General features: G+C 40.0%; 1 protein-coding gene across 4 annotated transcripts in view; it reads left to right on the plus strand.

Annotated features, from left to right (window-relative positions):
- The window catches only part of ERG (ETS transcription factor ERG), a 253342-nt gene that overhangs the window by 126265 nt on the left and 100300 nt on the right, over nt 1-26777 (plus strand). Inside the window, exon 1 of one of the 4 annotated variants that reach the window (XM_072740552.1) lies at nt 20944-21175. The exons of 2 other annotated variants lie outside the window; for them this stretch is intronic. In XM_072740552.1, coding sequence (XP_072596653.1) covers nt 21158-21175 — 18 coding nt within the window. In that variant the 5' untranslated portion in view covers nt 20944-21157. Of the gene's footprint in view, nt 1-20943; nt 21176-26777 lie in introns of those variants that run through there. One more of the 4 variants, XM_025987278.2, reaches the window with a different exon arrangement.

The raw sequence follows: 26777 nt of genomic DNA on the forward strand, positions 1-26777 counted from the left end.
TCATTTCTTCCCCAAACATATTTTATGTCCAAGAGAAATAGTTTAATAGAGCTTATGCCTTATTTTTTTGTTTTATTTCCATCATATCGTATCTAAAGATATTGTCAGGGCAAGATTGCTCAGGTTTCTACTGACAAGTCACATGAAAATAGCAGCTGTCTTTGGGATTGGTTTAGAAAATACTGAAATAAACAAGAATTTGCTTATTCCTTTTGTCTGGTCTGAAATTGATTTATGAGACAGGACCTTTATTGAACTTTGATAAATACCCAGGAAATATTTGATCGAACTTTTGCATTGAAATGGGAAGCCACATGTAGATAATTGCTTGGTTAAAATTAAATATTTTGACATGCTCGATCCACACCATAAACTGATAATTAAGAAGAGTTGGAGTATTTTAACATTGCTAGTAGAGCAGTTATGGCCAAATCCATTCTATAACTTTCAAATAGCTTTTATTGATTGTAACTCTAAACAATCATTTGTCATATTGCAAGTAAGAAAATACAGTTCATGTATGGATTTTTAATTTATGACATCCTTTTCTTTCCATACCAATATAATCCATCTTTTCAAATGTTAGTAAATCAAGACAAAACCTTTTATTAGTAAATTTATAGATACAATAAGAAAAAGGAAACCAAAAATGCATATTTTGTAAAAACCATTACTTCAGAAGTAAATCTTTCCTCACATTTTAGGGAAAGTACAAATCTTATTTTATATATTTTAATTTAATTAACTATATTTGGCCAAAATTTATGTATAAAACAGGCCACCCCTGTATACCTCTTCTTAAAAGGAAATCTTTTTATTTCCCCCGCTGCAACTTATTCATAGGGAGGAGACCACTTATTATGGAACATTGTTAATGCTACTCTAGGTATAGGTATAGATTTAAGCAGTTCTTTCTGTAAGAGAAAACTCTTAGTTTTCATCTGGTACTATTTGTAATTATTGCACAAAACACAAATTATCACCCTTCACATTGAGAACTTGAACTGACCAGAGAACTAATTATTATCTTTACCTAGAGATAGCAGAGTTCCAATCATGTTTTTATTTTTATTTTTACTTATTTTTATTTTAGAAAGAGAGAGAATGCACACAAGCAGGAGGAGGGGCAGAGGGAAAGGGAGAAGTGGGCTCCCTGTTGGCAGGATGTGGAGCTCAATCCCAGGACCCCAGGGTTATGACCTGAGCCGAAGGCAGAGGCTTAACCGATTGAGCCACCCAGGTGCACCTAACATCGTGTTTTTAATATTCAGACCACAAATTCTCAATATGTGATCAAGAATATCACAAGTAAGTGTGTCAGGATTGGCATATGCTTATCTGATCAAACTTATGATGATCACAGTTGTCAAGTTAAGCCCATTCACTTGAGAATTCCAAGATTAGATTTTACATGCCTGCTCAGAGGTGCTCTATCATCCTTGTGCCTAATTTGGGCTGCAAATTCTTTCATTTCTTAAGTTGCTGACTATTTTATTTTAGTTTCCAAAATTCAAGACCTGAATTATGGATCCTTAAAAGCAAGTCAAATGAACTACTTTTGTATTGTTTTTTTCCCCCTCATTTTAATCATCACACCATGATGTACCACATTGTATTTACATGGATGATAAGGTTCCTTCCCAGGAACCCTGAGTATTGTTCTTAATTTAAATTCCACCTTGTGTCTTTTTGTAAGTTTTCTCTTTTATGAGCTTCTTTTGCCCCAGGGTATCTTCTTATTTCCTGTAGAGGTAGCATCATAATCGTGTTTAAGGATGTGAAGTGTGGAGTTAGAAACACTTTGCTTCAAAGTAATGGATTCCTGTTCTCACCTCTGTCTTTATAACCATCTCCTACTGGATCACTGGCAGGGACCTTGGGCAAGTTACTTAACCTCTCTATCCTCCATACATCCAGGTATAAAATCTTGCTAATAATAGACATACCTATTAAGGTTTTGTGATGATTGGCTCAGGCTTTGGCTCCACATATAGTAGCTGCACTTTGAGCTGCTGAATGTTGCCTGAGAAAACATACAGAACTGTGCTGGCTGGTATTTAAATCTGTGACCACAGATCTCCAATGGGCACTCAGCATGGCTGCCTCCAGGTCCTGCACTGCCCTGAGGTCATAGGCGGCTCTTCTTTTCTCTCTTCAGCTTCTAAGTGATAGAGAAGCTCAAGATGCAGCTTTGATCACCTCTTGTTTGTGGAATTCACCTCTCCACCTCTAAAAAATGTGATCTGAGCACATGTGTTTCGATGATTCACAATCTTACCTCCCTGTTTATAACCTTTTCCCATCTTATTCATAACCATGTTTATAAGCTCCTTCAACTTTAAGTACAAATCCTGATCCGCCCTCCCTAAACTTGAATTTTCCAAGTTCCTCGCATCTCTGAAGTGCAAACACTATCTTCCCAGTTGCTAAGGCCAGATATAACACCAAAACAATGACCAACAGCTCCTAGCCCCTCATCCCTTACCTGGGAGGTGCAATGGCATCTTAGTTGGGTTCTCCCAGCTTCCCTCTGTGCACCCTGACAAACCTTTGCTTCACGTGAGCCAGATTATACAGTGTCTATTTGTTCTCCAGCCCCAGTGGCTTGCTGCCATACTGGGGATAAGCCCAAACCCCTGAGTATGATCTGGCTTTTGCCCACCCTACAGATGCAGGATGAAATTACCCTGCCCTGGCTCATGGTGCTTCAGTAAACTCTGTCTGTTGCTCTGACGTGCCAAGCTTCTGCCTGGCTCGGGAATACTGAGCTAGCTGGTCCTTCACTTGGAGGGCTGCTCCTCTGCATCTATAAGTGGCTCTGATTTGTTGCATGGGTTTTAAATTAACACCACCTCCTGGGTGGGGGCCCTCATGGAGGGAGGAGGTGATCTTCGTCACTGGGTGGTGAGGGTCATGAGAAGTATTTGTGATGCTCCCCATTTCCTCCCACCTGGAAAAGTGGAACTGATACATTAGTGCAAGGCAATACTACCTCTTCTCCATTGCCAGATCCCACGTTTCTTTTGGCTGCCTGTAAAAGTATTCCTCAAGTGAAAAGTTTTGATCTGCTGGCTTGAAGAGAAAATGTAGCCCTGGAGCTTTTTCTTTTCCTCCTTCCTTTCTCCCTCACTCCCTCTCCTCTCCTTTTCTCTCTCTCTCCCTTTCTCTCTCCCCCCCCCTTCCTTCCTTCCTTCCTCCCTCCTTCTGAGGGATGGATTATGTAAAAGGTATTTTACACAAAATGCTTTCTGTGACCTGATCTGAGTTTCTCTTATTTGGAAGCTAATTGGATGGCAAAGCGTTTCTTGATTGCTCCTTTCTCCCAGATCAGGGTCTCTGTCCTGATTTATATCTTGCCCATGAAGCCAGATACAGTGTTTATCTGTGAGAACAAGAGAATGGGTGCCTAACATCTAATATTTCATGGTCACACACACCTTTTCATTAATCTTTTAAAATTTCAAAACATAACAGAGAAAAGTACCTGAAAAATACATGTATGCTGTGATTAATTATAATACAGGAATAGACCTCCCTTCACCCGGGCCCCCCCCCAGACTTACTCCTCCCCACCTCCCTCTAAGGTAAATATCATCTTAATTTTTTGATCATTGCCTCTTTGCCATGCTCTGTGGTTTTCTCACCTAATGTGCGTACCTAGTCGCTATAGTGGAGTTTTGCCTCCATTGTGATCTTTATATAAAAGTAATTGTGTAGTGTATTCCTTTGTGGAGTGGCTGGCTCCACTCACTGTTACATGTGTGAGATTGATCCACAATGTGGTGCGGTTTCTTCATTTTATTTGCCGTGGAGTACCCAATATACAAATGTGCCACACTTGGTGATTCGTGCTACTACTGAAGGGCTTTTGAGAAGTCCCCAGCGTTTGGCTACAGCAGATAAAGCTGCTGAGAACATTACTGTACATGTTTTCTTGGTGCTCATATGCATCCACTTCATTGCAGATTTATTAAATAGTGGAGTTGCAAAGTTTTAATGATAGAGGTGTGCTGCATTTTCTCTATTTCTCCAATCTGCTTACCCTTTTTTTTTTATAAATTTATTTTTTATTGGTGTTCAGTTTGCCAACGTATAGAATAACACCCAGAGCTCATCCCCTCAAGTATCCCCCTCAGTGCCCGTCACCCAGTCACCCCCAACCCTGCCCACCTCCCCTTCCACCACCCCTAGTTCGTTTCCCAGAGTTAGGAATCTCTCATGTTCTGTCTCCCTTTCTGATATTTCCCACTCATTGTTTCTCCTTTCCCCTTTATTCCCTTTCACTACTTTTTATATTCCCCAAATGAATGAGACCATATAATGTTTGTTCTTCTCCAATTGACTTATTTCACTCAGCATAATACCCTCCAGTTCCATCCACGTCGAAGCAATTGGGTATTTGTCATTTCTAATGGCTGAGTAATATTCCATTGTATACATAAACCACATCTTCTTTATCCATTCATCTTTCAGTGGACACTTACCCTTTTCTTATGAATGACTGTCAGGTTTTCTTCCCTGTGTTTCCACTGAGTTGTGTGTCTTCTTACTAATTGACCAGTGTTGTTTACATATTCTGAATGTGAATAGAGGGTTAGATGAGTTATGAATATAATCTTTCACTCCGTTGATGCTTTTTTAATTCTCTTAGTGGTATCTTTTGATGAAAATAATTTCTTAATTTTTTCTTAATAATTAATGGAGTTCAATTTATCAGTCTTGCCCTTTATAGTTAATGTTTTTGTGCCTTATTTTTAAAATCTTCCCCATCCCAAAGTCATGAAGCTATCCATTTATATTACGTGCTAGAAACCTAATTTTTTTGCCTCACATTTATATTTACAGTTAGCCTGGAATTGATTTTTGACTTTTGATTGATTGATTTTTGATGGTATGAGTTAGTTGTCAAGTTTCTTTTTCCCATATGGATATCCCATTTCTTTGGTTCCATTTTGTAGAGATTCCTTTCTTCTACATTGCTCTGCATACAACCTTTGTCATGAACAAGCATGTTCATATGTGTATAAATCTGTCTCTGGGCTATCTTTTCTTTTCTGTTGGTTCAGTTCATCCATACTTCCATGAATACCACTCTGACCTAGTGACTGTGCCTTGGTAATTATGTTTGATAGAACAAGTTGTCCTGCCTTACCTTTTTTTTTTTTTTTAAGATTTTATTTATTAGAGAGTGTGTGTGTGTGTAACAAGCAGGGCAGCAACAAGCAGAGGGAAAGAGAGAAGCAGACTATCCATTGAGTAGGGAGCCCCACACGGGGCTCAATCCCAGGACCCTGGGATCCTGTGACCTGAGCTGAAGGCAGATGCTTTACCAACTGAGCCACCCCAGTGACTCTACCTCACCTTTTTTTAAGAGCATCTATTCTAGTTTTGACCCACTGCATTTCTACATACATTTTGGAATCGATTTTTCAAGTTCTGCAAAAATCTTGTTGCAATTTTGATTAAATCTACATTGAATCTCTTCTTAATCAATTTGAAGAGAACTGATATCTTTATAGTATTAAGTCTTTCAATCCATGAATATGGTATAGTTATCCATTTATTTAACCCTTCTTTCAATTATATTTTGTAGTTCTCTGTGTAGAAGTCCTGCATTCTTATACTTAATTTATTACCATATTTTAAGGTATTTTTGATGTTAATGAAAATAGTACTGTTTAAAATTTTATTTTCTATTAATGCTGATATATAAAAATAAAATTAAGTTTTCTGTATTGGCCTATGGCCAGCAAGCTTTCCAAACTTATTAATTCTAATGATGTATTTTTAAATTCTCTTGGATTTTTTAGATAAAAAACTCTATCTGCAAAGAGCTAAGGTCTTATCTATTTTTTCCCCTAATCTCTTGGCATTTTACTTCATTTTTTTACCTTATGGACTGACTGGGACTTCCAGTACAATTTGCAGCAGGTGTGGTGACAGTGAGCCTCTTTGTCTTTTCTCCTAGGATTAATTTTTGTTTAGGATTAAATTTTTGTTTCATCATTAAAGTGTGTGGCTTACTGTAAGGTTTCATAGATGCCATTTATGAGGCTGGCAAAGTTCCCTTTTATTTGTAATTTACTAAGAATTTTTTTTATCATGAATCAATATTGAATTTTATTAAATGCTTTCCTCTCTTTTATTTGAGATTATCATATGACTTTTCTCCTTTACAATTTAACTTTGATATTTACATTGATTAAAATAACCCTACATTCTTTGAATAAACTCAACTTCATCATAGTATATATTTTTATGTCTCATATACTGTTGGATTTGGGTTTCTGAGATTTTTGTTCAGTTTATTTTGCATCTGCTTTTATGTGTGAAATCAGCCTGTAATTTTTCTCTCTCATAATGTCTTAGTCACATTTTGAGTCAGATTTTCCTTTTTTCTATTATCTAGTGCAGTTTGTATAAGATTAGCATTAGTTGTTTGAATGATGTTAGAATTTGGTGTTAAGTCAGTCTGGGCCTGGAATGTTCCTTTCTCATTTCTCTGGTTTTCTTTTGGGAATGTTTTAGATGATTTAATCAATGTCTTTAATATTTACAGGACTTCAGATCTTGTGTTTTTTTCTTTGGCAGTTTTGGTAAATTATATTTTTCAAAGATTTTATCAATTTCATCTAAACTTTCATATCTATTAATAGGAAATTGTCTATAATGTTCTTTATAATCCTTCTAATGTCTGTATAATCTGTAGTAAGGGCTCCTTTTTCATTCTTGATGTAGGTTATTTTTACCTTCTCTCTTTGTCATTTAATACTTACGGGATTTTAAATAACTGATCTTTAAAAGATCTGACTTTGTTAATCTCCTCCATTGTATGGTCATTCTCTAATTTTATTTTACTCATATCTTTGTTATTTTCCTCCTTTTTTCTTTGGATTTTTCTAACTTCTTAAGATTAATAACTTTGCCTCTTTACTGTGAGGTATTAGCTACAGGAGTAGTAACGTAATTGTCTAATCTGTCTCATATTTACTCCTTTTTATTTGCAGAACCAAACCTGGTTCAAGTGAGAATTAAGATACATGTAATTTCTACAGGCATCTCTTCACATAATGTCATACAATGTGTTCTAATCAGAAGCATTTTATGTCAGGTTCCTTTGGATTATTCTTGTGAGTCCTCATTGCCCACATGAATCAACAACAAATATCTTTCGGTAGACGTCAAGATATTTCCTCACTCTGAAACATTTTTTTCAGAATAATCTTAGCCTGTAGTTTCTTTTGTGTTGAACCAAATCCTTTACCCAAGTTTTAAAATTTTGTTCCTGAAAGATTTTGCCACTTTTTCCTACCATTTGAACACATGCTAATTCTGTGGAACACAAGTAAAATTTCATTTTTCTCAGAAAGCTTGTATTAATAAGTCTTATTATCTTATTAATGTTTTTCTTAAAGTAGGCTCCATCCCAGCATGGAGCCCAACATGGGGCTTGAACTCACGACCCTGAGATCAAGACCTGAGCTGAGATCAAGAGTTGGATACTTAACTCTCTAAACCATCCAGGTGCCCTATATCTGGTAATTTTTTGAAGTTAATATACCTTGAATATTTTTTATGTGATAAATTTAGATTTGTCTTGTCCTTCTTAATACTGTGTAATATGTTTAGTCTCTGATTGATAGGTATTCAACTTATTCTTATGTTTTACTACTAGTTAAAAATTGCTAGAGTGAATATTCTTACCCATGTATTTGTTTATTGAAAGCATTTCTAAAAGGTGGATTTCCAGAATTGAAATTGCTGAGTGAGAGGATAAATTATTTTCTGATAAGATCTTAATTTGCATTCCTAGTATACATGAATGAGAGTGTGTATCCTTCACATTCTTACCAGTGCTGCCAAAATGAAATTTTTTTCATTTTTGTCATATGGATAGGCCCAAAATATTGTGATATGGCTTCCTTATTTTGATTTTTTAAAATTTCTTTTAATATTTATTGTGTAGTTTATAAGTGGTGAGATCTTGTGATAGTGACTTGCTTTTTATCCAAATTCTGATTTTTCATTTTTTTATTGAGTTATAGCTGACATAACGTTGTATTAGTTTCTAGTGTACGACAAGACTTGATGTTTATATTATGAAATGATTGCCACAAAAAGTTTAGTGAACATACATCACCGCACATTGTTACACATTTCTTTTTCTTGTGATGAGAACGTTAAGATTTACTCTTTTAGCAACCTTCCAGTACACAATACAGTATTGTTGACTGCAGTCACCATACTGTACACTATACTCCTGGGACTTATAACTTATCTTATAACTGGAGGTTTATACTTTTAGATCAGTTCACCCATTTTGCTCATCTTTCTTTTGCCTCTGGCAACTACCAGTCTGTTCTCCATATCTATGGGTTCAGTTATGGTTTTGAAGAATATTCCACATGTAAGTTAGATCATACAGTTTTTGTCTTTCTCTGTCTGACTTAGTTCACTTGACATAATATCCTCAAGGTCCATGTATGTTGTTGCATATGGCAAGATCTCCTTATCTTTTATAGCTTGAAGAATGTTTCACTATATATATGTACTACCTTTTCTTTATCCATTCATCTGTCCATGGACTCCCAGGTGGTTTCCACATCTTGGCTATTGTGAATAACGCTGCATTGAATTTGGAGGGAGGGTGTAGATACCTTCTCAAGAGAATTATTTCATTTCCTTGGGTTGAACACCCAGAAGTGGAACTGCTGGATCATATGGTAGATCATTTTTTAATTTTTCGAGAAGCTCCCATACTGTTTTCCTTAGTGGCTATGCCAGTTCACATTTCCATCAGCAGTACATTGGGGTTTCCTTTCTCCACATCTTCGCCAGCACTTTTATTCTCTCTTTTTGATAACAGGCATCCTAGCAGGTGTGTGGTGATATCTCACTGTGGTTTTGATTTGCATTTCCCTGATGATGAGTGATGTTGAGCACTTTTCCAAGTTTTTTTACACCGCGACTGTTGGGATGGCCAGTGCACACTCTTGTATGAGCACCAACTGTCTTTTATGTAATGGTTTTTTGGATCAATACATCTCATCCCATAATATTCTTCACTTGGCTGATACTCTTCATTTATACACAGGCTAAATCATTTTGCGAAGCTGACCAAATTGAATTGCTTTGTTCCAGTGTTTTTCAACTGGCATGATTTTGCCTCCAGTGTCTGAAGATGGTCTGGGAAGTTATAACTGGGAGTCGGGGTGTTGCTACTAGCAGCTAATGGGTAGAGGCCAGGGATGCTGGTAGACGTCCTTCAACTGGATGGTCCCCCACAACAAAGAATTGTCCAGCTCAAAATGTGGACAGTGCTAATGCTGAGAACCCCTGCAGTCTGTTCCAAATGACATTTTAGAAGAAAAATGACATTTTAGTGCTTTCATGATTTGTTTTTTCATAAGTAGACTCGATCTCATCTATTCTAAGGCACATATTTATTTTCAGAAATTGGGATGTGTCTTACAGCTGTTGGATAAGAAAGTATTGTGACTAATTTTGTTTGGCAGAATTATTTTTTCTTTCCTAGTGATGCATTAGATGGTGCATTACACCTACCATCCACTGTCTCACGTCAATGAAATACGGTAATATGATCATGTCTTATTGTTTTCCAGCTATACCTATGCATCAATCTAATTTCAGTGCAAGACGAGGAAGTCCTGTGTCACATGACAATGTAATTGTTGTATTGATAGGTGTTAAAATCAATCAGCGTCTAGCCTTGCACTGGTACCCATTCCACCTTGTGTCTGCTTTCAGGCAAAAAACAATATTCAGTGTCTGAAACAATTTTGTATTTGATTTTATGTTAGAAGAGTTCCTTTTGGATTTAGTAAATAGACACAATATTGATAGAATGTTCAAATTTAGTGCAGAATGATTGATTTCTTCATTTGGGGGTTATGAATCACTTCTCTGTCTATTGATTTTTCTTCTTCATGTACATTCATTCCTTTTAAATTCAGGAAGATGGAAATTAAAAGGGTTTCAATTTTCAATGTTAAGGAAACATTTTGGATTGCTGGATTTTCCCATGAAACCTCTGTTTTCTAACTTACAAACAGTCTAATAATTCACTTAACTCTGTACTTACTGGTTCTCAGAAAAAGGTAACAACAGGAACATCTAATTTTCAGCATAAATTCTCTCCTTCTAGATGCTGTTTGTTAAAGGCGATGAGCACCTCAGCTGGTACCGGGTCAGCTGACAGCTGCACAATTTAGTGGGGACAGCTTTTGCTCCTGGCTCCTATCGGGGAAAATCTGTATGTGTTCAGAGGGAAATGGACTATAATGCGTACTGTCAATTCTTTTTTGCACTTGTAAGTGAGAAAAAAATTAGAAAGTTAAAGGGTGGCAGTTTTGAGTTATTAAGAATGGTCTGGATTAGCCTCAACTTCCATGGGTCAGTACAAGGTGGCCGCTGATACTTCACATCTGCTTTTGGTTTAGAGTCACTAACAAAGAAGCCCAAGGTATGTATAGCCTCATTGTTAACGGTTTCCCTGCTCTTTTAAAGACAAAGAGCCCCCCACTCCAAAGGTACTGCAGTACTTCTAACTCCAATTTACAGATTAGGCAAAAACCTCTCAGGTTAGGGGTCACTTCAGGCAGTTGAAAAATTCCTTTGTGAACTTCCCAGGTTTCTGGCCGTTAAAGAAAATAATAAAATAAAAAGAGCTCCCCAGTGCAAGAATTCCATAAAACAGAGCGGCATGCGAGACACATTAATGGTTTCCATTCCTGATGAAAAGTTCGAAACAGCTTTAAGTAATAGGGAATCAAATGCCTCCCATCCAAATGTCTCAAAGTCTGGGAGGTGAGGTCCGGGCGCTCGGGCTGCCCGGGGTCAGAACAGCAGCGCCCCATCCGCAAGAACTCCTGTGTGAGTTTCAAAGCAAGAGAACTTACCTTTTCAGCAGCCTCACAGATGTTTGTGGAGAATTCCAGGGGGACTGCTGCTTTCTCACGCGCTTTTTGGGGGAAGGAGCACCTCGGACTGTGGTTCTGGAAAACCGGAGCCCCGCCGTGTGTACCTGTGCGTCTCACCTCCGCCCGCAGCGGAGCTCTGGTGCAGCGGGTGGCCAGGCCCGCCGTGCGGCCTTCCAGATGGCTCTCATTACGGGCAGGACTGACCGATGGGAGCCCCCGTGGCATCCTGGAAGCCTGAGAGACGGCACAGGGGACAGAGCCCCTGGTTTCTAGGAGCTAATGTTTCAAGGGAAATAATAACACCTCCCAAACACTGGGGCTTTTCTTTTTAGTAATTCAGGGTAATGAACCCTTCTCCCTCTGCTTCTCATTTACCAGTCCCATTTCTGGGGAAGTCACAGAGGGGAAATTAAAGTTTTCCCACGTCTCCTTGGGAAAGTAACCTGAGGTTGATGGGCAGAGATGCTTCCAGAAAATGGGAACAGGGCACCAGCAGGATGAAGGCTGGGGTGGGGACGGAGTAGGGGAGTCACAGTGGGGCAGCAAGGGGGTCCTAGTCTGGTGAGCTCAGGTGATCCTGAGGCATGTGGACCTGTAAGGAGCAGAGAGGAAGTGGGGGGGAAGAGTGGAGGGTAGCACTCCTAATGTCTGCCTCTTTTGTCCTTTCTCTTGAGTCAGATGTTGTTGTTGTAATTTTGGCATCTTTCCTCCCCAACTAATAGGCTTTTTTGGCTGAAGACCGCTTCTCATCTTTCCCACATCTTCAGTGCTTGACACAATGCTGAGCATAGAGTCGATGCCAGTAAAGACCTTGGTGAATGGGTGAACGATCACATAAGAAGAATATTTGCTGCTGTAACAATGCTGCAAAAATCTTTTTTGAGTAAGGAAACTTCTCAGGGTGTTCCAGTCACCTTTCCCTGCATAACAAATCGCTCTGGAACTTGGTGGCTTAGAATCACAATGCCCATTTTATTACTTATGTTCTTCATGGTTCTGGGAACTGGCTGGGTCAAGACAGGCATTTTCACCCAAGATCTCTTAGATGGTTGCAGTCAAATGGTGGCCAGGGGCTGGCATCATCTGCAAGTCTTCTCCACTTGCACCCCTGGGCCTGGGGCTGGCTCAGTGGAACTCAGGACTGAAATATCTACAGGCAGCCTCTCCATGTGCCTTGAGCTTTCTCTCACTATGACGGCTGGGGCTTAAGAGTGGCTCTTGACAAGAAAAATCCAAGGCTGCCTGTATTGTCTTCACAGGCAGCCTTGGAAGGCACATAGCTGAACTTACACTGTAGTGACAGATCTTTTCAGCTTCGAAGAGTGGGGACATGGACCCTACCTTTTGATGGGAGTAATGTCAGTGTCACCTTATTAGATGGGCATTTTTGATAGAAAATCCTATTGGGCTATCTTGGAAATATGGTCACCAGGAGTGCTATGGCAAATGTCTAGAAATGCAGTGGATCTGTCATTCATGTGGGATCAACTCAGTTGCTGAACTAGTTTAACTGGAAATAATTTTAGCCAGAGTTGCTTTGGAAAATTGCAAGGGCTCTGTAACATAAAAAGGGGAGCTATTATTTGTCTTGAAATTCAGATAAATTGGCTGTAAGTATATCACAATGCAGCAAAATAGAAGGCACATACTCCTTCATTTGCTTGCTTTTTTACTCCGTATTTATTATTATTATTATTATTGAATATCCTTTCACTGCCAGGTGGTGTTAGTTCCTTTATTGAGAGGGAGATCCCATAACCTACAGACTTGGGAGGACTCTTAGAGACCGTTGGTTGGTCTTCTTCACTTCCTGGAGCTCCATCTGGGGGTGTTGCTCGAGAAAGTCACCCCCGAAGTTCCCCAGGTCACGTGGCCAGGACCCTCGGGGGACAGGGCCCGGCAGTGGGACAGCCGGCTAGCCTCTCTATCTCTGCCTCTCAGCACCTGTCACTCTGTCCATCATCATCTGTCTGCCTTCATCGCTGCCTTCACGGTTGCACGGGCGCGCATGTGCAGGGTGCTACGCTGGACTCGTGCCCTCGGCGGGGGGTACCGCCTGGATTCCCCTCCGGCACATTTGTGTCAGCCTCACTCAGTGATCCAGGAGTAGCTCGGTGCGTCCATGCTGTACTTCCCCGCTAAGGCGCTTGTTATCGGAACCGAATGGTGTGGATGTCGACCCCGCTGAGCCTGGAGGTACTCTTCTGTTCACGGTGCCTCTGTCTGGAGTGGCATCGCAGGGAGGTGGGCAGAGGGCCCCCCCCCCCATTTTCCGCACCTCGTCCATCTGCTGTGTGCCTCTCACATGCCGAGGTGGTGTGTTTCCCTTTAAAAGTCGCAGGCTGAGGGGCAGCCCTGGTGGCTCAGTGGTTTAGCACCTGCCTTCAGCCCAGGGCGTGATCCTGGAGTCCCTGGAGTCCCAGGATCGAGTCCCACATTGGGCTTCCTGCGTGGAGCCTGCTTTTCCCTCTTCCTGTGTCTCTGCCTCTCTCTCTCTCTCTGCCCCCCCCCCCGTCTCTCATGAATAAATAATAATAAAAAAGATAATAAGTTGCAATCCACCCTTCATTAAAAAAAAAGAAAGAAAAATCGCAGGCTGACAGATGAAACTCTGCCTTGATTCTCCTTCTGCGGAGTGCATTGCAAATAAACCTCTGCTCTCCTGGCGGACCCAGAGGAAAACACATCCCCGGCGACCAGTTACTGTGGCCTCTTCAGAGGTGGGAGCCTTAGCCACACACAGCCCCGCCTCCAGACAGCTGTGCACATAAACAGCTGTCACCCACTGACCTTGCTATTCTTTGGTATATGCCCCAAAGTAGAAGAGGAGAAAAAGGAAAAACTGCAGATATTTTAGAGCACAAGGGAGGAGGTGCCTGGACGGTTCAGTGGGTTAAACCTCCGACTCTTGGTTTCCTTTCAGGCCGTGGTCTCGGGGTTGTCAGATCAAGCCCCGTGTCTGGCACTGTGCCGAGCCTGGAGCCTGCTGGGGTTCTCTCTCTCCCCTTCCTTCCCCCCTTCCCCAAAATAAAATAAAGTACAAGTGAGGACAAAAAGAGGAAGGTTGCAAGATCAGTTAAATTTTTTGCAAGTGTTTCCTAGGCACTGTGTTTGGTTTTAAGTGTTTAGCATTTAGATGACCTACAAGTCCATGTAACCACATTAATTGGATTATTTTAAAGAATACCCTCTATTTTAAAGTTTAATATATTTTATATATTTTAACATTGTATATCCTTTTCATAAGTGAAAGGTAGCATATTCCCAAAACTATAATGAAAAGAAAATCAAAGGTACTGTAAGGTATCTCTGACATATTATCATATAATCCACATCCTTCCTGCAGTTCTCATCTCTAGAAAGGATCTTTTGATATCTGACTTTAGGCAAGGTGCTTGCATGATACCAGCATTGACTACACAGAAAACAGCTGCACTCAAAATTGACCTGTTTTTGATGGGACTTGCATGGGGAATATACTGAACCATCTAGAATTACTGGGAAGTAGAATATTTTTATGGTTTGGAATTACTGATAGTGGTGTAGAACATTCTACATTTGCCATGGCCAAATCTCACCCTTTAGAAAAATGATTCCTTTAGTCTTAGATGCATATCTGTGTGATTTATCTCTGCTCCTTATCCAGGTATATTTCCTTACGTTATATGGATGAACAATGTAAATTTTCCAAAAAAGTTTTTTGCATTATGAATGTTGGATTTTAATTTTAATGGATAAAAATGAGACGACTGTGTAGGATAATGATACCAATTCAAAAAGTGTGAAGTGAAAAATTAGCTATGCCCATAGTCCCTCTAAGGGCCTTTTAAAGGGACATTTAGCACCCTCTAGTGACAATAGTTCAAGCAGTTGAAAGGAAAGTCCCTGCAATGCTTCTGGATTCGAGCTAGCAAGTCAACAAAAAACAGTGAAGTTCTTTGGCCAGTAAGTGGTTGCCTCCTAAAATTCATGAGGCAAGATTATTTTTGTGCCTGTAAATAAAGGATAAAAATGTGTCCACTGGAGACAACCCAGCTTGTCTTCTGGCCTATCATTGATAATACATTTAGAAAGAGCATTTCCATTTGTCCCCCTGTACTGTAGTTTTCCCCAAAATATGTGCTGGGATTTGCATTGGAATCAAATGACGACTATGAATTAACCTACATCATAGTTCAGTTCAGTACATATAAGTGGATTAAACAGATGTTTGTGAGGCTCCGCTGGATAAGAACTGGCCTGCTTGCATTTGAACTGGACACTGTGGAAAGGTTCTCTCCATCAGTTTGCAGAGAAAGGACACGGTGCAGAAAGGGTACATACAATGCATGGAGGGTACAATGCAGGGGGATGATGCAGTGCCAGGAGGATACGGCGTAGCAGGTGCCACCGCTATGCAGACTCACCCTCTTGCACACACCTGCCTTCAAGTGTAGGCATATGACTCCCTTAAGTCTGTAAGTTGCTGTCTTCTGCTCTTGCAAATGTAAATGCATTATTTATGGAAAATGTTCTGTTCCTTGGCTTCATTTCTGATTCAATTTGTGATATAAATAAATTAGCAAATATGTAAAAGTATTAAGTGATATAGGAAGAAAGGCCATCTGAATCTGACTCAGAACAGACTTTATGAAAGCAGGAAGAGCAATTGTCTAGTGCAGGCTTCTCTGTAAATTTCCATTATTTGGGGGACAGTCTAGTGCCACTTCTTATCTTTCTTAAAAAAGTAGCCTGTTGTTTCTTTATGAAATATCAAGACAAAAATAAATGCTGATATCTAGTCTCTTATAAGTGAGCCTGACATACTTAAGAAAGTTAAAAATCTAACTAGATCAAAATCTAAGTTAATTTATACAACTCAAGATAACTTCTCGATTACCGAGAAGTAATTGGGACATAGTACTCCAGATCTGAGTAGGGGCGGAAGAGCAGGACGGCCTCTAGACAAGGTGGCAACCAGTTGTGTGGCATGGGTGCTAGACTGCCCTGTAGGTAGACCATGCCTTATGGTGACCAGTGCAGTCCAAAGACTGTAACGCATCTGCCTATATATGCCCAGTGACATGGATGAAGACCTTAATGCGTTTAATTGTTCACAAATTGTGTACAGAATCATGATCATTGAAACAGGAAATTTAAAAGTTCCTTTAAATTATTGTGCAAAATAATTGTTCTTAGGGTTTTCTTTTTCAGCTTTTCTTTTTAGCCCTGAGTAATAAATTGACATATTTAGGGCTCCTAATACTGGTTTTAATACTCCTCCATTTTTAGAGGCGTACAGAGTTAGGTAAGAGCAAAGTTGTCAAAATTTGAGAATATATGTGATGCTTATGAAATTGTGTTCATTGAAATCATTGCTCCATTTGAGCCTGCGGAACTGAACTGACGCATGCTTCAAAATTAAGGAAATTGCAACTTGGTGTTGAGAAGTTGAGGATTTAGTATGTGATAACAATTTCCTTGGTTTAGATTAGTTCAAATCAACCAAGATGCTGAAGAATATGTTAACCACTTAGGCAAGGTGTTGAAACAATAGTTATTTAAATTGTAATTGGATTATTTCTTAATGTGTTGCTGGAGGGCATCTCTCTCTCTCTCTCTCACACACACACACACACACACACACACACACACACACACACAGACACACACACACAGTCTTATCCAGTGGAGTGAAACTGTGCTCAAGAAGCATGCTTTGAATGGAAAACAGTTCTTAACCAGTGTATAATGAGAGTGACCTTGGTGCCTCAGAGTGCCTTATGCTGAATTATATTCTCGGGCAAATCCTTCAATTGACATAGAAAAGTTCCACTGAGTGATACAGTTTTGCATTGTGGGGGCAGCTCCAGATGCTTGATCCTTATCTATAATCTCAGGCATGTCCCTGGCAAGGATCCTTAGAACATCCTCCGTGCAGGGCTTTCATGAATAATCCAAACATTTTACATTTAAAGATTCATGTGTCCTTTTAGGGACAATATAGAGCACTTTGTCCCATTGTTTGACTCTTAAAAAGTTTGCATTTCATGGGTTGCTTCCAGGCTCTGGAGTTTTATGTGGGTGGAATTTAAGTAAACAAACACAGACTTCCGGAATGCTAGGACACTCAGTGGCTGGACAGAGCCCTGTCATCCTTGTTTCCTAGTGCTAGCCAAAGGGCCTGGCATGGAAAAGGCACTTTATTAATACTGATATGTTGGTAGATGACCATGACAAAACACATGAGTATCTTCTGGGTTTCTTTACTAAAATTAATTTTAAAAAAAGAACTATTCTCTTCCTGCTAGAGATATAAAAAGGAATGTGAATTTTGGGTACACACACATAGAGCTCAAGAAGCATGGGTATTGTGAGCTGAGTGTGACACAGATAGTTACAGAAACATAGAACATTGTGTTACTCATGTAATTTTTATCTTAAAAATTTGATTTCTATTTACTGTAAATGTTTGGAAATCTAGATGAGCCAAAAGGAAGAGGGAAAACAAGAAAGATTCTCTCCCACGAGTACTGTAGCATATAGCCTGCTAGTATTTCTGTCTTGCTTTTTTCCCTTTAACAAAATGTTTCTCTGATATAATTCGCCTTTATAACTGGATTTTTACCTTAACCAGGCATAGTATCATAACAATTTTCCATATCGCTGAGAATTCACCTACTACTTGATTTTCCTGCAATATTTGCAATGATAATGAGCATTCCAGTGTATGGATGTTTAATCCAGCGATCAGTCATTGATGAGCAAACCTTTTGTGTATCCAGTTAAAATTATGGGCCTTATTTCTTGCTGTGCCCATATATCATTTTTAGAACTATGTTGCCCTCATCCAAAGTATCTTAACTCTTGACCTTCCTTTGCGTATCCCACTCAGAGAAGTTACTTAACAAGGATGAGAATTTGTTGAATCTTGAGAAAATGGGAATATGTGGTTTTAAGACAAATAAATGACAGTGTCCCTTTTATTGTTTTAGTCAATGTGTAGTCAATTTTATATTACTTCCTTTTTATCATTTGGACCAAGAGAAGAACAGGCTTACAAAGGGTTTTCATAAGTTGTGGCTAATGAGTCCATGGTGGGTAAGTAAAAATGGAAATGCAGAAGTTACTCCTGGGATTCTGATGACCACAGACTCTAGGGGGCCATACCGGGACAGCGTGGTGTTTACTGTGTGTCCCAGGGAGGGCGGAGAAGGAACCTGTCCTGCAGACTCATGACAGGATGGTCCCCAGGCAGTGCCCCTCTGCTAGATTGCCCCTGACATGGATTTATCTGGCTACCTAAAGGGCGGCTTCCCCCCAGGAGGGGTGGTGCTTGGTCAGAAGCTGCCCAGTCCCTACGCTGCTGAGTGACCTGGTGCTGAGACCATTTGTAGGTATAGGCTTGGGGTGAAGGGGAAGATAAAGTGGGATCTTTATCTTTGGGTGATTCCCCCAGGATAATGTTTAGGAAATGGCTTCTGAATTAATATATTCTAGTTAATAGATATGCCATTTGCTAATAAATAGCCAATCAAAGTAAAAAAATAACTTTGCATTAAATATTCAGAGAATACTGGGCTTGGATGCTATTATGCCATTCTAGAGATCAGGAATGATTATCTTTGAAGATGCTAAGAATCAACTGAAATCTTGTCATTAGAAGTGAGGAAGATTTGCCTTTTAAAAAAATTGTGGGAATTACAGCCCATAAGTGATCTAATAAAGATCACTTTTCTACATTTGTGTGCATTTTCAAAATTTGACACAATGAAACATATGGATAGAATCTTCAGGAGGTAGATCAAATAGTAGCATCTGGTTTTCTATTCATAAGTATCCAAGCAGGGAAATTAATCTCTACTAAAACAATATTTTTATTAAGGAATAAAGGATATACCCGAATATACACATATATGCATTATTCATAAATATTAGAGAGTGAAAGAGAGAGCACAAAGCAAGTGATGTAAATTTCCAGCAATTGGAGTAACTGGGTGGAGGATATTAGGAGTCCTTTGTATTTTGTTTCTGTACGTTGGAAATTTATTTCTGCATAAACAGTTAAGAGACTTCACTATTTCAGCTGAATTGAGCAGTAACCAAGGAATTAAAAGCAGAGGCTCCATGAAGAATTGGGTCTCTCGGGGAGGACAAGGAAGGGGCAGGGTTAGGAACCAGGAGATGAGGGTGAGGTTGGCCTAGGCAGTGCTTTCTCCCTGGGCTCTTTTGTTAGCAAAGCCTTCATCCTGTTTCAGGCTGTTCTTTGGGGAATCCATAATGGAGCACTGCTCACTGGGTACTGAGGTTAACATGTAAGGTTGACGCTTCTCAGGAGAGCAGAAAAGCAAGGAATCCGGGAGGAGCCAGCCGAGAGCATTTTTCTCAGCACTCTTGAAGCCTTGTGGAAGCTGCCCAGATAAAACAACTCAGTGCTTTGAAATTTTCGGGGAAACAAAATTTTAATCAGCATGCCATCTCGTTCATTGTTCAGAGATGAAAAGAGGGGAAATCAGCGCCCCCTTCGACGTGTAGATGCTGAGAACCTGAAGGTTATGATTTTGAGCCAGAACAGGGTTTCGTTTCGTTTTTCTTTTTTCTTTTTTCTTTTCTTTTCCTTTCTTTTCTTTTCTTTCTTTTCTTTTCTTTTTTCTTTTCTTTTCTTTTTTCTTTTTTTCTTTTCTTTTTTCTTTTTTTCTTTTTCTTTTCTTTTCTTTTTTCTTTTTTTTCTTTCTTTTCTTTTCTTTTCTTTTCTTTTCTCTTTTTCCTTTTATTTTTTCTTCTATTCTATTCTATTCTATTCTATTCTATTCTATTCTATTCTATTCTATTCTCTCTTCCCTTTGCTGTCTCTTTGTCCCTCCTCCTCCTAACACAAGGAGGGGAGTCAGGGGACAATAGAAGATATGGGAACCTGGGCTCGTTTATAGAACTCTTGACAGATGCAGGCCTGAAGTCCCAGCGAAATCCATTCCCCTGGCCATCCACCTCTGAAAACAGGCATTGCTGAATCACTCAGGATTTGGTCTCTTGTGTTCTGCGGGTCCCCTATGGAGACCACACCTCTTCCCTGGTCCAGCTTTCGTGTAGCTAGATTCAAAGCAAAATGTTGTTTCTTCCAGAGAACAAGTAATTTCCTGAAAATGAGTAATTAAAGGCTTGAAATCCTCTAAGGAATGTTCAAGCCCCCATTAGCTGTACTTCCTTTGAGTGGAAAACAGACGTGTGGCCCTGAACTTGGAGCTTGGGTTTTCAAACACTTAATGAGGTCTTCACGTGGCATCCGTGCATAGAGTTCTCTCGGGGTCTGTGGTCCTGCCACACTGACTTTTGTCAGAGCAGGACCGGCATGCTCACATTATAAACCACCTGTAGTATAATTTTAGTTATTTGGGATTTATTTATTTTTGTTACTTGAATTTTCAGTAAATATTTAAAAACTAGGATTTGACAGATTTATTACTCTTCTCTGTTTGCCTTGCTTACCTTATCGATTAGCAAGTCTTTATGTTTTCATCTGGTTTATCATGGAGCAAAATAAAAATTGCATGTGTTTGGAAAGAGAAAATGAAATTCTTCTGGAAAACTCATGTGAGATGTTGAATAAATGAAGGCCATTAAAAATCCGCAAGGAAATACATTACATTGACATGAACTAAGTTCTACCTGCAGAGTTTCCTTTCGGGAGAAAGGAACAGGGAGGGTATGGGGAGGAGCGGCTCATGGCCCTTGTCCCAGGCGTGTGACAGGTCCAGGGAGCTGGGGGTGCAGAATGCCTGGCACCCTGGCTCGAGGGGGCCCTCTGCGCCTCGTTCTGAGGTGCTCAGAGCCCATGTGAAGCTATGCGGAGTCCTGCCACATCTGCATCCTGCCTCAGGGCAGCGTGTCACACGACAGCACACCAAATCACACCTGCTGTGGCAGTCCTGGTCCCAGGCAATGGATGCTTTTTTCTTTTAATTAAAAAAAAAAAAAAAAAAAAACCTCCTGGCTGCATATCATCAAGAAAAACAACATTGTTTTCAGGGTCCCTTATCTCTCCACTCCCAAATATCCTGTTTCTTCGGGCTGGGCAGCCAGGACCAATAGAAACCTCTTCCTGCCATTGGCTGACTTCATTTCCCAGACTTAGCACAATCTCATCCGCTCTAAACAACCTCATCAAAACTACTTTCTGGTCAGAGAGAAGCAATAATTATTATTAACATTTATTAACGATCAATAAATTTGATTGCATTATGGCCAGCACCATTAAGGTAAGAAAAGGGTTCCTTTTCGTTTGACAAAATCTTGTGCTTGTTACTCTTTTCTTTGGTTTCCTTTATCAAGGCAGATAAGTCAGGATTGGGCAACACCCCCACTGCCACAATAGAGGACAACAAGATTTCCTCTGCACTGCCTAGTAAATTTCCTTTTTCCTACTCCAACCATCCGCAAGGCTTAAAAACTTCAAACTCAGAAAAAAATTGGGGTTTCTAAATTCACTGTTGAGTGCTGTGGATGACTTTTGCAAAGGCTTTTTGGAGCGCGTCCGAATTTTCGTATTCTTTAACCATCCCTAGCGGTGCGTGGATGTGTATCTGCTGGAAGGCATTGGACTCAGAGAGGTTGGAGGGCAGGGTTGGAGAAAAAGATGGGCTGGTAAATGTTGAACTTCTGGATGCTCTTGAATGACTCCTTAGCATCAGGGTTGCCAGCCAGCCCCAGTGGAAACGAAGAGATACCTGACAAGTGGCGGTTGGTCATGGGACACGCAAATGTTGGCTTGGTTTTTGGATCCTTCATGCTGAGAGTGGATTGTTCTCATAACTCAAACGGTGGTAATTCGGTTTGTTGGGTTACATATTTAACTTTAATAAAATACTACTCCTCTGTGCGCTGTGAGTAAATGTTCTTGCCCATCATGGTTGGTTTGTGGGAATAGAAGAGCGGTGGCCGACCAGTGCTCTGTGCTCCGGAGTATGTGGTCTGATGTTTTTCTTGCAAATGTCTCTAGTAGATAGCATAAAGCTATTAATGGGGTGGTGAATCCGTGTAGATGGGAACCTATATGTAGCTTAATTCCTGTAAGCGAAGCCAGTAGAATTGTTAGTATAAGGTAGCGGCATGGAGTCTGTGAAGTGGTGGTCTGTTGAAATATTTTCAAGGCCACCTTGCCTTGGTGACATTTGTCGAAATGAGAAAAATCAGCAGCAAAAATCTACTGAAAGGAAGAAAAAGAAAGCTTTATTAGTTGTGTGTCTTTAGTTTTGCTGTGTATAGGCGGGAAGGATTTGGTTGTATTTTCATCAAGGGTCTTGGTTAATTTGAAAGCTCATGAATATGGAAGTTTGCCCAGAATTGGGCCAAGGCATTTTCAAAAATCCTTCTTGGTTTGGTATCTGAAATGTTTGTATTAGAGGGTATGATTAATACCTGCCATATGAACTGTATCTTAGAAGCTTTGTTCAGTTTTTGCCTCTCAAGGTATGTTTTATTTTTCGCGGAATGTTCAGTAATATGTATGAAAAAATCATGTACCAAAAACTAACCTTACAGAGGTTTTTCTTTCTTTGGCATCAAGGATTGGCGTCTGCTGTGAAATGTAGCTATCATGGGAAAGAATTTTAAAAGTGGAGGTTTGATGTGCCCCTCTTTCAACTATATGAGCAGAAATTATTTGATTTTTATAATGCAGAATGCTACCCTTTTCTTATTTTTACTAATTGTGTCCATATTTCATAACAATTAAATAAAATATTCTTTGTGAATTTTGAATAGCTTGAGTACAATTGTGTGTGTTTCCAAAAAAAAAAAAAAAATCAGTGTATTGAAGGACATTGACATAATGGCCCGTTCTTTAGAATGTGGGGTATGTTTTGTGAAAGACAAATGTATTATACTGTTTAATTTGAAGCATACATTTCTGAAGATAGGAAGTTATTTTGAAGCTTGAATGTTTTAGAATAAACTTTGGATCATAGTTAACAGTTTTCTAGGGTACTGTGATTGCTCTAATATGTGATGGCACTGGTTATGTGTATATTCTATATATCTCAGGTGAACTTTAAAATAACTTCAAGTGGATTCTTTTTAATCCTCTGTTCAAACAAAATAGCCCATCTTTATAGGTAACTTCCTTTAAAACGTGTTCTGTTGGGCTTCCTGGGTAAAGTAATGAGATGACTTTACAGACTTGTTTATAGAGTGGAAAAAGGCGGCCCGACTCTGTTGACTGCAGTTTTAATTATGTGAGTGCAAAGCTCAAATTAGCATAAGGAAAATCATGGCTGTCCGTTGGAATTAGGAAACAGCCTGTCATACAGCAATTTCTAGTCTCAAACACACTCTGTTCTTTTGTTTTTTCATTAAATAAATCAATTAGTCGATTAAGCATCAGATTCACTGAATTTGGTACTCCCCATTGGAGTGGGCTTTTTTCTCATTAATATTTATAAGACCTTGTGAGGCACTATGAAAAGTTAGATGTTTGTATCCCGTCTTTGTGACCCTTGTCATCATTTTCTCGTGGTGTTTGGAATCGGGAACAAAAAGTTTCCATTGGAAGAAGCAAAGGAATTTGGGGAACTTACCTGAGAGTGCCTGTTTATCTCTAAGTGTCCACGGATTTTAAGATCAGATTATAAGAGTTCTCAAATAAACACGTAAGCATCAAAGGTGATGTCACCATGGGTGATTCATGGATCAGTTTTGGTGCTCCCATCTGCTTTTTGCCTTTCCCACCATCTGACAGTACTGAGGGGTGCTTAACACCCTGTTTCCGTCCTTCCGCTCAGAACATGGTGTTGCTTAGAGACTCCAAGGAGCCAGTTGTTACCCTCAGAACTTTGGTTGTGCTTAGGTTAGAACTTTTAATCCAGTCTCCAAAGACTTCCCTGATCCCTTCATTATGCCTTGGGTCACTTGGCAAGTCTAATGAAGCCAGTGATCCCATCTCAGGATAAATGCCCTTAAATGTGTATAATGCAATGCTTAGAATGATAAAGCAAGCGAATCTGTCCAAGTACAATTCAACTCTTGGATTCCTCTGGTGGCCCTTGAACGCCACATTATAATCCCTAATCCTAGAATTTCAAGATTCTTCGTCCCGAAAATGGGAGTGTGGGGATTTTCCGTTATCACAGAGCTCTGACTGTGAAGGACAAGGAGAGAATGGTGCCAGTGGAAGGCATCTTAGAAGCAGGCAGGATGTGGAAAATTACAAGGCTCGATGAGGGAGCACACTATCACTGTTTCATTATTTGTTTAAAGAAGTTACTTTGATTTAAGAGAGGTTGGAGGGTTTGATGATTGAAACATGGTGTTAATTTAAAAATATATTGCTTATTTTCTATGTTTCATGCTTTGCACATAGCAGGCACTCTGAATATTTGCCATCATGTGTGAAGGAAAAGTTAGTGAAAAGCTCAGGGTGTATGAAGTAAAATTCATCTCCTAGGGTTTGGGTGGATGTGATTAATGAGTTGAATGGCTCTAGGCATGTAATTTTTCATCAGTCCGTTGGCTTATGTGGGGTGAGACTTGTTTCAGCCTTCGTTACTGTGGGGGAGGGGGGTACTCAGTGGCAGCGGAAGGAATATAAAATGTAATATGCTGCTGTCCCGCTATGTAAATGGCATGTCCCCAGAGCAGGCCCTGATCTCCTGTCCTTGCTTGAAAGTGGACGTCAAGGCCATTATCTTTTTTTTTTCCTTTAAAGATTTTATTTATTTGACAGGGTGAGCACAAGCAGGGGGAGCAGCAGGCAGAGGGAGAAGCAGGCTCCCCGCTGAACTGGGAGCCTGATGCGGGGCTTGATCCCAGGACCCTGAGATCATGACCTGAGCTGACAGTAGAAGCTTAACTGACTTGAGCCACCCAGGCACCTCCAGGCCATTAACTTAAAGTGCATGTTGCCTGCATTCATGGGCAGTTCTCTGACATGGTTTGCACCCCCTAGCCCTCTGTGTGTGTGCACCTGTGTCCACTCACCATCCTGACTCAGTGACCATGGAAAGGGGAACAAGAAACAATGAAGTTTTTGGATTCTTTCCCATTAAATACTCTTACGTAGGATTCTAGTGCACTCAGAGAATGTTCTGAAAGCCTGAAGCATTTCTTAATTATCTACATTTTCTTTAAAGTGATTATTTCATTATTATCATCATTATTTTGCAAAATAGACCTTTACTTTAAAAAAAGCCCTACAAACACACACATACTTATTTGAGTCTCTTGAAAAAGCATACATAAAAATAGAATAAATAAAACCACCACTACCAATGCCTTATGGAAAATATTACTTCTGTGTTTAGAACTTTGGAGTTAAGAGTCCCTCTGTAGAAGTGTTGACCCAAAGCAGAAAACATGTTATTGGCATCCCAGTAACTTGGCAGGTACATTGATTAAATGGCTGATGCAGAAGAGAATCACCCATACAGGAGGCTGTGGGAAAGCCAGGATTATGGCTTTCTCTGAAGTCTAAATCTTCCGAGAAGAGTGACAGAGACAGTCTCCAGGTCCTTCTAGTGTTTGGTAGCACACTCTGCTCTAGCAGGATCTTCTGTTCAGGGCTAGGAAACACTGCAGATGCCACAGGACCCACCTCCTCCTTTTGTCCCAACAGGATGGAGGACAGCTATTCCCTGCCCTGGGGATTCTGTACACAGCTCCTGAGATTTCATTTCTACAGGGACACCTGCATTTGGATCCTGACTAGTCACGTGAGCCTGTGTGACTTAGCCTGTCTGACCTCAGTTTCCTCACCTGTAAAATGGGATTAAAATGGCTATCCCATTTTGTGTTGGTAGGGGTCTATAGAGCCTCTGGTAGGTGCCCAATAAATGGCAGATGCCATTGGACCATCCAAATCCATTTAGTCTTTCCTTATCCCGCTTCAGTTTTGAAGCCCAGAGCTACACAGCCTCTGCTCCAGTGCTTTCAAAAAGAACAGGGTCACCTCTACATGTCAGTACTGTAGTGTCCCACCTAGACCAGGGCACACTTGGGTCTGGGAGGCACCAAGCTAGGGGAGGTCAGGAGGAGGAGGAGCCTGTAGGAGTCCTTGGGTCAGGGTGCAGCAGGGCAGATAGCAAACACATGCAGGGGTCACTCAAGGTGTGGCTGGGCAGAGGGTTGGTTTAGGTTTGTTTTGAGGGCAGAGGCTGTTTGCTGTTTTGCTGAAGGAGGGTTGAGGCCTGCAGTGCATGTTGCTCCTGCTTAGGGCAAGAATGGGAATATTGAAATATCTTCCACTGTTCTATTTTCTCATTAATTTTGAAAAATACATCTTGTTTTGCACAAATTATATAGTAATAAAAGATTCGCAATGTAGAAAAAAACAAAAACAGAATCATTACAAAGTCAATGTAAGTTGCTCCTGATCCCGAGCAGCCAGAGAAAATTACTAACATTTGGTGTCTTCCTTCCACATGTTTTTTATCCACCTGACTATCCATCTAGGTTTTCTTAGTTAACATTCTTTTTTTAGGTGATTTCCCCATGTCACTTAAAACATTTTCAATAAGCAAAATTCTTAGGCTTCCTTATATCCCATCTACAATAAATATTATCTTTTATATAACCAATATCCTGTTATAGAAAATAATGTTGCTTTCAGTTTTTCACTACTAGCATTGCCATACATTCTCTAATTTTTAAAAATTCACTTTATTAGTATCGGCACTTCCAAAAGGAATTGTTGGGCCAATGGGCATACATATTTTTAAAGTCATATTTTTAACCGGGAAATTTAAATATTTGGCAATTAAAAAAAAAAAAACCTGGCACTTGACTTTACAGAAAGATTCTACTAGTTCCCACCTCTAGCCATAGCGGAGGCCGGTTGCATGCACTCCATACAATTGTGCATATTTTACC

The sequence above is a fragment of the Vulpes vulpes genome, chromosome 15 (genome assembly GCF_048418805.1).
Source record: "Vulpes vulpes isolate BD-2025 chromosome 15, VulVul3, whole genome shotgun sequence".
Taxonomy (NCBI): Eukaryota; Metazoa; Chordata; class Mammalia; order Carnivora; family Canidae; genus Vulpes; species Vulpes vulpes.